This window comes from Bison bison, unplaced genomic scaffold (assembly GCF_000754665.1).
Source record: "Bison bison bison isolate TAMUID 2011002044 unplaced genomic scaffold, Bison_UMD1.0 scf7180017864453, whole genome shotgun sequence".
NCBI lineage: Eukaryota > Metazoa > Chordata > Mammalia > Artiodactyla > Bovidae > Bison > Bison bison.
In genome coordinates this window covers 72,838-85,369 of record NW_011495015.1, presented here as the reverse complement: position 1 = coordinate 85,369, position 12,532 = coordinate 72,838, and the positions used below count along the sequence as shown (strand labels likewise).

Here is a 12,532-nt window from a genome sequence, read left to right as displayed (position 1 = left end):
TGCTTAAAAATTTGATTATGACAAGCTTCAGGTAAAAGTCATTTTTAAAGGGTCGATTTTTCATTTACATGTAACCATACATCTTATTTACATATATATGACTCAACTTTCATTCAGTTTTCTTCATTTGAAGTCTACATTTTAACTGGTATGTAACCATTATATAGTCTTCACAGAAGGACTACATATCCTCTTATTCACAGGCAGTTCTGATGATAATCCTTTGTCTCCACATTGAGAACTGAACACAGTTAAAGCCTCAGTGAATAATAAAGATGAAGATCCAGTGTTAAATCTGCTTACAGCCACACACCAGCTATTCAAGGAGTCAGCAGCTGCAACTAAGTCCAAAGCAAGGATGACTGAAGACATGGACCACTGCTTAATGCTGCTACTGCCATGAAATTCTTATACTGGGTTCATTTTTTCTCTAGTAATGTTTAAAGTTATCTCAGTTCTTTAACTCAAGAGAACTGCTATATTTAGGCTGCTAACAAAAAAAAAAAAAAATCAAGAGCATGTACCTTTGTCCATAGTCTCCAAAGGTTCAAGTGCAAGAACTGTCTAAAACCTGGTATATAAGGCACCCTATTCCACTTTTTTCTTAAGAGAAACCTTTCCTTTGGTTTCTTGCAGTTTTTCAGTGAGTCTGTCCTTTGTCTCTTCCATCTTCTCTGTGAGGAGCTCCTTTGTTTCCTCCATCTTGTCTTGCAGGTACTCCTTCACGGGGGGTGGTGTCGACATATAGCCCCGGCTACGCAGATACTTCACAGTGAAGGAGGTCCCCCCCAGAGTTACAGTGTACCGCGCAGGCGTTGCAATCTGCAGGAAAACGAGACAGTTTAGTACTGATTATAACTACCATCTTAAGCAAAAACTGGCTGGCTCAGTGGTAAAGACTCCGCCTGCAATGCAGGTGACGCCGGTTCCACATCTCTGTGTCAGGAAGATCCCCTGGAGGAGGAAATGGCAACCCACTCCAGTATTCTTGCTGAGACAATCCCATGGACAGAGGTGCCTGGCAGGCCACACAGTCCATGGGGTCGCAAAGAGTCGGACACTACTGAGCACACATAAGCAAAAATAGTGTAAAATTAAAACTCTTGGTAATAACTATCAATTACTTTATTGCTTCACAAGGCTAAAACAGTTACATGCTATATGGTTTTCCCTCCTAACATTCCATAAGTATCTGTCACCTAGACACTGACCTAGGATCAGAGAACATACACAGTAGCAGCACCACAGTTTGTACCCCACATGCTAATGAACCTGGGGGCAGAAGCCCGGAAATCAGTGAGAGCTCAGGACCCTCCGACAACAAAGGCATATGCATTTCCGTTCTCAGAAACCCTATCAACCTGCACACACTATACCAAACTGAGGGGCAAACACGAGCCAAATGTTTGTTCTTCATGGAGTTTAGTTTCACTTGTAAATCTCTTTTCTTTAACTTCTCCAGGCTTTATGATACTTTATCATTACAGTCCACACTGAGTCTGGAATCCCAACCAGGAACTTTGTGAGGCAAACAAATGGTAAAATGGCACACATGCAGGAGACAAGTACAGGTCAACTGACCAGAGGTTAGTCCCGAACTAACTAGTAGACTAATTGGTTCAAAGGGAGAACTGTAACAGCAGAGGCTGCATCACATTCTGAGGCAAGGATCCTCCCTATCTGCTGTTCTACCTGAGAAGTCAGGTTACAGGAAACCCCAAGTGGACAATTCACACCTCCCTCCTCCCAGAGGAACGCTGAGTAGAGCCACTGCTGACATCAGCCCACCTGCGTGCCAGCCTCGTGTTTCAATTCTAAGCAGACCAGCAGGCACTGAGCACTGATGCTCCTTCAGAGCACAGCACCAGCACGGGAAACGCAGCACAAGAAGACAGAACTCTGAACCCCTAGGCACTCATGAGCAAAGACAACAGACATTCAGAAAAGAAGACACACACAGACTGTGATATGAGAGTATGGGATAAGAAACAGTTATAATTAGGGACATGGTTTAAACCATCAGGACAGCTAGATTTATTAAGGTTAAACTACACAAACTGCAAATTCATAAATTGATAATTTATGAATTCAATAAGTTTTAATGTTGAAAAACTCAGCAATTAAGCTTTAGGCCTATAGTCAAAATTATCATATAAGAAATCCAGTATTTCAGAGGACTTTAATGAGGATTAAAGTACTACTATAAACCTATAATTCTACGTATTTTTATAACAAAGATAAATTAACATCTAGTTTCCCAATGTTTTCTACCTGGTTTCTTAGAATAAAGCTACAAAGAACCTCATAATTTTTTGTCAGTTGAGAAAAACTACATTAATATAGCTAAACTCCACAATTTACAATGAGTCTTCCAAAATAACCACAAGTATAAAAACTATTTACAAAGATGTCATTGTCTGAATCTAGACAACAGTTGTAAAAACAATGAACAAATGAAATATATGTAACATCAACAACTAAGTCTAAGGTTTATCACAGAAATCAGTTTGATTTAAACTTTACTATTTTACTTTCTAGGAAGATGAACTATTATAAACAGTAAAATAAATGCTAAATTTCACTAATATGTCAGATGGCATATGGATCTCTGATTAAGGAAAATTAATGTACTATCAGTAGGAGAAATGTCAGAGATGACCTGCTTGCTAGGAATTCATTAGTCTCACATGTGTCTCAGCACAGAAGGCTGTGAACAACCTACGTATTCTTAGGGCTCTTCTTCCTTAGCCATCATTTTATTTACCCTTAAAAAATGTATATTTTACTTTTAGTCAATAGACATATAAGAGATGAAATACACTAAGTTATAAAGGTAAGCCTGGGAACAGGCAGGGAGTGTTATGAAGGTTCAGTGTGAGGCGCCATCCACCCACAGCAGTACCTACCTTAAACAGGGCATATGCTGTTAGTGCATTTCCACTCTGGGAATTTTTCAGAATGTTCACTATACTGTCAGGTAACCCAATAAGTTCTAGAAAAGGAACGACATTCACTCCTCTAAGAAAGAAACAGAAAGTAATTTATATGTATATAAACTTTTGGGGGTAATTATTTTCAAAAGATTACCTGAAAACATCAAAACCAAATTTTTGTTTAAAAGTCAGTTCTGCATCACCAAGCACACTCTAACTTCACTCTAAAGGAACAACGTGCATGAACACCAGCATCCCACTGTTCACAGCTCCTGCTCATGGACATCCCTCATTAGCACACTGAAAAAACAGAATCATTTATCAGAGCAAAATTAATAGCACTAGGTAACCTGAGAAAAAAGGATCAGAATCATTCACCTGATCTTGGAATCTTTAGTTACTTAGAATGATCCAACTCAAACTTTTAAGACCTAATTTTCATCTCTAAAATTACATGTCAAACTACACTATTACCATAAAAGCAAGGGATATTAATAACATCACTTACTGTGTTATTATGCAAAGAATAAATGATTCTATGGGTTTGATAAAACTTCAATGATTCTAAAAAGATGCTTCTACTATCAGGCTCAGAAGGCACCTGAAGAAGCAATTACCATAAACTGCAAGAAATTTTTGAAGGGAGGGAGAGAAGGCAGATATAGTTTCTAATCTAGCTGCAGCTGCTGCTGCTGCTAAGTCGCTTCAGTCGTGTCCAACTCTGTGCGACCCCATAGACGGCAGCCCACCAGGCTCCCCCGTCCCTGGGATTCTCCAGGCAAGAACACTGGAGTGGGTTGCCATGTCCTTCTCCAATGCATGAAAGTGAAAAGTGAAAGTGAAGTTGCTCAGTCGTGTCTGATTCTTAGCGACCCCATGGACTGCAGCCCACCAGGCTCCTCCGTCCAAGGGATTTTCCAGGCAAGAGTACTGGAGTGGGGTGTCATTGCCTTCTCTGCTAATCTAGCTGGTAAACCCTAATTGCTTTTTAGTTTCCCTGAGTGTTGAGTTTGCCACGCTGACATATTTGTGCTCTCCTGCTCTCTCCCTCATTATCCGTACTGGGTTAGCCAAATGTTTCCAAAACATTGCAGAAAACCCAAACTTTCTGATCAACCCAGTAGTTTTGCAGCTGTTCTGCTTTCACCCTTAAATGACAAGGTTCTCATTCTGTGCTTCTCCTTCATAAGCACAATCATCACAGGAAACTTAACATATAGGATAGTATATAGTTAATACAACAGTACATTATTTAATGTTAAAATTCCCTGTATTGTCCCATGTCCCTTATCACTATCTTCTCCGTGTTTTCCAGTTTTTCTCCAGAAGTGCTACCCAGCATATTCTGTTGAGGAGGAAGGCAGGGTGTCTTTTTTTGACGCTGAGACTTTTGAAGCTCCTGGGCCATTCATGTGGTAGAACAGCCCCCCAACTTGAATTTGTCTGATTGTTTGCTCATGATTAGATTTGGGGTAAATGTTTCCTGACAAGAAAGCTGCAGAGCTGATTCTGCGCCGTCAGAGCATCAAAGCAGGAGCCCCAGGATCAGTCAGTCCCATCCCTGATGTGAGTCTGACTTGTGGTTAAGGTCTGGTCTACAGGTTACTCCTCTGTACAAGTATTCTTGCTCTTTATAATAAAGAAAGGGAACAGCCTGGATTCATTATTATTATACTGGTTGTAATCTCCTAGTTTATTTTTAACATTAAAAATTAATTTAACTGGGAAAAGTTGTCCCTCTCTGATCTCACAATATAATACTAGGAGATCAGAGAACTTTTTGATCAGCTAAAATCAAATCAGATAAACCCAGCATCTAGTTGGCTGAATCGAAAACCTGTATTTAACACAACTCCAACATTACAATAAAATCATCTCAAAGATTACACAGTTAAGATTTACTGCCATTCAAACATACACTAATATTTTCTAAGTATGACTTCCCTTAGAACAAACTGACTTAATTTCTCAAGTGTTAAGGATCTAACAAAAACATTAAGGGCTGTTCTGGAAAGCAACACATCCTACCTAATGTAACTGAGCTATGTGATGCTGTAACAGAACTGGACCAGCAGTCATGGCTGGGCAATAGAGCTGGGTCTGGCAAACAAATTTCCATGCTGACAGAAAGCCAAAGGTAGGTGGTGGTGGATGAGGGATAGGACTTTAAAGCCTAATAAATTAACATCACTAGATTATTTCAGGGTCTAATTTTTTGGTTATAGAACTTCTTTACTGAAAGCAAGGAAAAATAAATGGGAAAAAAGTACTCTTAATAGTCCAAATAAGAATCTCATATTCAATTAATTAAATTTCTCCCCCTCAGGTCAGGAGGCTGAATGCTTATTAAAAGCAACGTAGGGAAGGCAAAAGAAACAAGGAAGAAACTCATCATCAGTCACAAAACCAAATCAGAAAAATTCTCAATGGCTCCAAAAAGAAAATTTGGTATGTAGAAAGCCATTCATTAAATAGAAGAAATGAATGCCTATGAAATTTTTATGTAAAATGGTACACAATTTTAGGCTCCATTAAAAAACTACATGCAGTTCTGAAGATTTCTATATTACACATGTCCAGAAAATGTCATTAATAAACAAAAAGGTAACTCCATAAAATGCACATACAAAATCTCTGCAAAGAAAGGAACAACTGTTAAAGAAAATGATACACAATGAAGAAGGAAGTAACTGAGTAACAAGAACAGAAACGCACAGAAAGATACTAAAAGAAACAAAATAGCATCACACAGATTAAAAATAATCCTTTTTAGAACACTGGCAAAGAAACATTTCTAGACTTGTGTTTCCTAAGAAGAGTCTCCATTCCATCATCTTTTAATTTAGTAAAGGATAAGCTCTTCCCAACAAGTGAGCTTTATAATACTTAATACCTATCAAACATTAAATATAACCCCAAACTGAAAATCAGCAGTCTTTTGGAAAGTATAGAATAATTCTAAACCCACTAGGGGAGTTCCCGAAAACATCAAAATGGTCTTCACTGTGCATCTCGTCGCCTGCAGATGATGAGCACGCTGCCCGCTTGGTCACACCCAGGCCACAGCAAGAAAAGCCACACAGCACTCAGGGAACAGGCACACGCTGGCACACCCAGTTCTGCTGGTGGCAGAAACAAACTGGAAATCATAGGGAATCTGGCTTGTACGTGAAACTCCTGCTCCTAAAACAATGTGAATAACACAACTCACTTTAAAAGAAAGTAACAATATTTATCAAGAAAGGTATATTTAGAAATTCTATGTTTTAAGTGCACAACAAATCAACTTCCGATCAGAACAAAAGACTTTACCTTGACATTCATCAGATGTAACATTAAGGTATAAGTCTATAACTTGTTCATTTTTGTGTCTACAACAGATACAAGTCAGGCTTTGTAAAAATCTTACTAATTTCCAACCAAAATCATACATGTGGCAAAATAAGTTCTTTTCACAGTGATTAGCACTTTTAGCAATATCTTATTTAAATACAAAGCTAACTTATGGTGCTGTCAAATTTTTGGAATCGGTTATTTTATTTCTGTGCTATCCTAGATGCTGATGGGACACGAGCACAGTGATTAAGATTTGAAATCAGACTGAGTTATTTTGGGGAAAAACTAAGTTATTTTGACTTATTCTTGTTTAATCTGCTCTCTACTTAATAAGATGTGTATAATTACATTACCTATTTCATATGGTTGCTCTGAGAATTAAATAAGATGATACAGTTAACAAAAATTTTAGTATAATATCTGCTGTACATAGTAAGCAAATGTTAGCTAGTGTTATTAAAATGTGGAAAACAGCTATGAAAAAGTCATCCTCTATCAGTTAAAGACATTAAAGCATTTAAAAAAACTATTTAAAGGCTTTCATTAGTATAATTAACATTCTGATAAAACAGGCTCAATCAAGCAGAAACTTACTTCATGGCTGCATAGTAAAATGTTCCAAACCAAACAGCAGAAGTTATTAGATGCACTGGAATCAAAACTTTTCCATACTGTCTAAATGTTTTCTTAAACCGTTGATAAAGACTAATAGATCTGTCTTGTAACGGATCAGGGTCTTCTTTTTTTTCGGAGGGAGGTCCTGAGGACGTGGCACTGGATGACAGAACTCTCTTGGATAAGATATCCTGCTCCCACTGTTTATGGTGAAAGACCCCTGGTTGGGATTGAACAGCAGTGAATGGCTTCCTTTCCTTTGCAACACACTGGGCAGTGGGTAAGTGCAGCCACCGTTTCTGAGGGCCTTGTACCACAACCACTCTGGATTCCAAGGTATACAAAAGTAATGGTCCCTTCATGTTTTGACAGTGTCCCAAAAGACCGGCTTTATGTGGTTCCATGCACGTCCTATGTGCCAGTCGGAATACAGTCTTTGGTACATTCCATTGCATTTTGAAGAATGGAGATTGATGGACCTCAGCTTCTATAGACACTAGATTAAAAAAAAAAAATTAGATTGTACATAGATTTCCATTGTAAACCAATCCACTTAAACACAAATTGTTAACTATTAGGAAGTTAAAAGACAGACACTGTTACCAAATCCACAGAAATTAATGTTAAGGTATATAGTTCTAATATACCACAATTTTAAAATTTCATTAAAACACATCATTTAAATATGATACAGTAAACCACGGCAGCAGACATCATGAAGGGTAAGGTTTCAGGGCTGTTTTATTGCTACAAAAGGGATACCTGCAGGGCTTCTCTCATTCTACAAACAAGTAGTGTAATATAACAGGAAAATCAGATCTGGAAGTAAAAGAGTTGGGCTGTAATGTTTTGGGGTCATAATTCTGTGCAATTATCTCTTAGACTGGACTTGAGATGGGAATTTCAAGACCTGAATTCATCACTCTCCACATCCCCCTTCTCTGAAAACAGAATAACCAATCAGTCTCATTATACTTGTTTATTTGGCAAAAATGCTTTAAATCTTCTAATACATGGTCATCCAGAACCTGGTCTTTTGTTAAGTATCTGAGTAGTGGTATCCAGTGGTGATATCTTGCATATCTCTATTGTCACATCACATCATGGGCTACAGTGCCTTCTTTACCACTGAAAATAGTGAAGAGTGCTTTTAAGTCTATAATCAGATTAGAGCACCAATTCCAGGAACACCATAACCAATTCAGAAAATTCATCCTTACAATTCTGTTCCTTTAGAATCACTCTTAGTACCAAAATATGAATCAGAAGGGTTCTCCAGAGATATTGAAACAACAGGAAAAAACAGATGTTTATCTACCTATCTCTATAGGGCTTCCCAGGTGGCGCTAGTGGTAAAGAACCTGCCTGCCAATGCAGGAGACACAGAGATGCAGGTTCGATTCCTGGGTTGGGAAGGTCCCCTAAAGGAGGAAATGGCAACCCAGTCCAATATTCTTGCCTGGAGAATCCCATGGGCAGAGAAACCTGGTAGGCTACAGTCCATAGGGTCACACAGAGTCAGACATGACTGAAGCGACTTAACAGGCACGCACCTATTTTTTGGCTTATCTCTATCTAGATAGATATTTCTATCTATTGGGTATCTATTATAAGGTTGTTTAAATAGATACATGTTTATGTTAAGGAACTAGCTCACACAACTGTGGGGGCTACACATTTGATATGTGTAGGGTAGATTTGCAGGCTGGAAACTCAGACAAGAACTGATGCCACAGTCTTGAGAATTTTTTTTCTTCTTGAGATGCCTCAGTTTGAAATTTAGACTGAACTGTGAGTCCCTTGGACTGCAAGGAGATCCAACCAGTCCATCCTAAAGGAAATCAGTCCTGAATATTCATTGGAAGGACTGATGCTGAAGCTGAAACTCCAATACTCTGGACACCTGATGCAAAGAACTGACTCATTGGAAAAGACCCTGATGCTGGGAAAGATTGAAGGCAGGAGAAGGGGATGACAGAGGATGAGATGGCTGGATGGCATTACTGACTCTATGGACATGAGTCTGAGTAAGCTCCAGGAGTAGGTAATGGACAGGGAGGCCTGGTGTGCTGCTGTCCGTGGAGTTGCAAAGAGTCGGACACGACTGAGTGACTGAACTGAACTGATAGCCAGATCTCTTGTTAAGTTGCTCAGTCTTGTCCAACTCTCTGCGACCACCAGGCTTCTCTGTTCACGGGATTTTTCCCGGCAAGAATATTGGCTTGCCATTTTCTTCTCCAGGGGATCTTCTGACCCAGGGATCAAAGCCACGTCTACCTGCCTTAGCAGGCAGATTCTTTATTAATGAACTACCAGGGAAGCCATCCATAGCCAGGTTTAGTTGACGAAGCTACTCACCACACATACAAGCTTATAGATTTCTCAACCAAATCTTTACTTTCTACTACAGTAAAAACCTTTTAAACAATGATATCTTATGTGCTCAAAAAAAGGCAATACAATTTCAATAGGGACACTTTGGTTGAGTGAACTGGAGGAATGAACAGTTCTTCCAAAACTGTTTAGAGAAACATACCTTCTACAACCACCTCTTTTTCCTACCTCCAAGAATAGTATCTATCATTCCAGGGAAACTGTAACATTGTATCTACATTTTAAAAACAATTTTTATGTTTCAAAAAATGTGACATTCAACCCTACAATAGAAATGACACCTTAAAATTACACACCTCTGAGTGCTCTCACTTTAAGGGATTGTATCTATGGAATTTGTTGCTTGCCTTTGACCAGAAAGATTACAAGTTACCACTTCATTTTTCTCTCAAAGGACGAAAGTCTAATACAAAACAGGAGAATTCCAAACCAGTCTGGGTGAGTGGACCAAATAATCAAAACAGCACATAAAGAAATCTTATAAATGGGTTGAAATAAATCCTGTATGTCCTTTCAAAAAAAATGAGATTTTGAAAAATCTTTCTAGGTGATTCATTCATCCATAACCATCCCACTATGTTCAAGGCACCTGGGTTAAATCACTGAACAAAATGATGATCACTGTCTTGCTAGAGTTCACATGCTAGCAAGACATTTATCCAGCTGTTTTCTCTCTGAACATAATAACCCAAGCAGTAAGAAATATCAAAACATTTTCTGAAAATCTACTATGTGCCAGGTAACTTCCAGTTCTCAGTCTGGCCTTAAATAGGCACTGTTTCATTAGCACAGTACAGTCTCTGGGCTTTCCACGTGGCTCAGTGATAAAAGAATCTGCCTGCTAAGGCAGGAGTTGTAAGAGACCCTGGTTCCATCCCTGTGTCTGGAAGATCCCCTGGAGAAGGAAAGGGCAATCCACTCCAGTATTCTTGCCTGGAAAATCCCATGAACAGAGGAGCCTGTCGGGTTTCAGTCCATAGGGTCGCAAAGAGTGGAACATGACTGAGCATGCACAAACCATGGTCTTTGGAGTCAGGCTGCTTGGATCCAAAACCTAGCCCACTACTACTTCCCAGCTGCATGACCTTGGGCAAGTTACTTACCACTCATCTATAAAACAAAATAATAACAACAATCCCACTGTATCATGTACAAGTTAAAAATGAATTCGAATATATAAAGGTAGTAAAAGGTACTACTAGACTATCAGCTATTACTCTTTTAACTCAATTTCCAGAAAAGCAGTTATTACTCAGGCAATAGTGGGGAAAAATAACATCAATGGTTTTATTTAGCTCATTTACTCCCTCCCTGGAGTAGGAAATGGCAGCCCATTCCAGTATTCTTGCCTGGGAAATCCCATGGATAGAGAAGCCTGGTGGGCTGCAATCCACGGGGTTACAAGAGTCAGACATGACTTAGTGACTAAACAATAATTTACTCCCTCCATCTCTACTATCCTCGAGTTCTTCCTGTTCTTGAAACCAATGAGTAATCGTTAAATTCATTTCACCTATATCCTGCCTTACACCACTTTCCAGTCACCTTTCTCTACACTCCTCCTGCCATCTCAGAGTGCCCTACTTCTTTATTCTTTATCCCATAAATACCCAGAGCCCTTCACCTTAGGGTGAAACGTGAGTCGCTCAGTTGTGTTTGACTTTGTGACCCCATGAACTGTATCCTGCCAGGCTCCTCTGTCCATGGAATTCTCCAGGCAGGAATACTAGAGTGGGTAGCCATTGCATTCTCCACGGGGATCTTCCCAACCCAGGAATTTAACCCAGGTCTCCTGCATTGCAGGCAGATTCTCTGTCATCTGAGCCACCAGGTAGGCCCCTATATATCTTATGCACAACAATTCATGGTGGAGTCTGGATAATATAGTTGCTGCTGCTGCTAAGTCGCTTCAGTCGTGTCCAACTCCGTGCGGCCCCACAGACGGCAGCCCACCAGGCTTCCCCATCCCTGGGATTCTCCAGGCAAGAACACTGGAGTGGGTTGCCATTTCCTTCTCCAATGCATGAAAGGGAAAAGTGAAAGTGAAGTTGCTGAGTCGTGTCCAACTCTTAGCGACCCCATGGACTGCAGCCCACTAGGCTCCTCTGTCCATGGGATTTTCCAGGCAAGAGTACTGGAGTGGGGTGCCATTGCCTTCTCCAGGATAATACAGTTAGGAGGCTTTTAATCTTATGAGAAAATTTCTTAAGTCAAAATTAGACTCATTTTCTGTAAAATTACAGTAGCAACTCTCTTAAGAAACTTAAGCATCAGAACCAGCAAATATGGATACATAATTACCCAGTTCTAAATGCATGAATATGTAGATAGCACAATCTCCAGCACTATACCTTTGCTTTACCTGGAGAGCAAATGAACTTTAGGTGGAGGGCAAAAAATCTACTATAAAATAAGGATCAAAATAAGAATATGCCATGTGGAAAAACCTATTTCCCCAATGTGTTGTGCAAAGTAACAAGTACTTTTAAATCACAGTTTAAGTGAAAAAGTGAAAGTGTTAGTTGCTCAGTCGTGTCAGATTCTTTGTGACTCCTTTGAGTGTAGGCCAGGCTCCTCTGTCCATGGAGTTCTCCAGGCAAGAAAAGACACATTTTGTTTGTCATAGTGATTTTTTACAGATGTCAGCGGTGGCAGGCCACTAATTTATGTGTAGAAAAATAAACAAGATGTTTAGTTGAATTTTTAGGTTTGATGCTTAAACTTTCTTGGAAGGATCAATGTCTATTTTTTATGCATGGAGTATTTTCAAACATACTCAAAGTAACCTTGTGATATGAGGATAGTAATGATCTAAAAGATGCATGCATCAGTACAATAATAAAAACAACTTCGAAAAAAAATGAACTGAAGTTAATTCTCAACTTAGCTCACTGCATATAATAAAATACAGTCATCTGAAATTGATGGCTCATCCTCATTTGTTAAAAACAGGCTTCGTTCTTGGGCCAAAGTTTATAGTCAACAACCTCAGAAAGGTTAAAGCCCACAGTTTAGAAGTGACTGGATTCTAAAGTACATGCTGCAGACACTGCTTGCTTTCCCCCAAGCGAAGTCTACCGGCTGCTGTAACTGCGCCTACTGACAGGTATGCAGGCCAGCACACCTGTTTCCACAGCTGCTTTTAAAGGGCTCAAGTTTGGTAACGAAGAATCGAAGACATATTTCTGATCACGTCTTTACACCATCTCGGTGGGAAGTGCTGAGGCGCAACGCGTCAACCATCTTAGTCCACA

The 12,532-nt window shown here is 39.5% G+C and overlaps 1 protein-coding gene across 1 annotated transcript in view; it reads right to left on the bottom strand.

Moving 5' to 3' along the window:
- Positions 1-12,532, bottom strand: part of FAM210A (family with sequence similarity 210, member A) — a 13,185-nt gene continuing 653 nt past the window's right edge. Inside the window, exons 2-4 of the mRNA XM_010859033.1 lie at positions 6,864-7,380; positions 2,907-3,018; positions 1-822 (exon numbers count right to left, since the gene is read on the bottom strand). Of these exons, the coding sequence (XP_010857335.1) occupies positions 589-822; positions 2,907-3,018; positions 6,864-7,339 (822 nt within the window). The 5' untranslated portion in view covers positions 7,340-7,380 and the 3' untranslated portion in view covers positions 1-588. The remainder of the gene's footprint in view (positions 823-2,906; positions 3,019-6,863; positions 7,381-12,532) is intronic.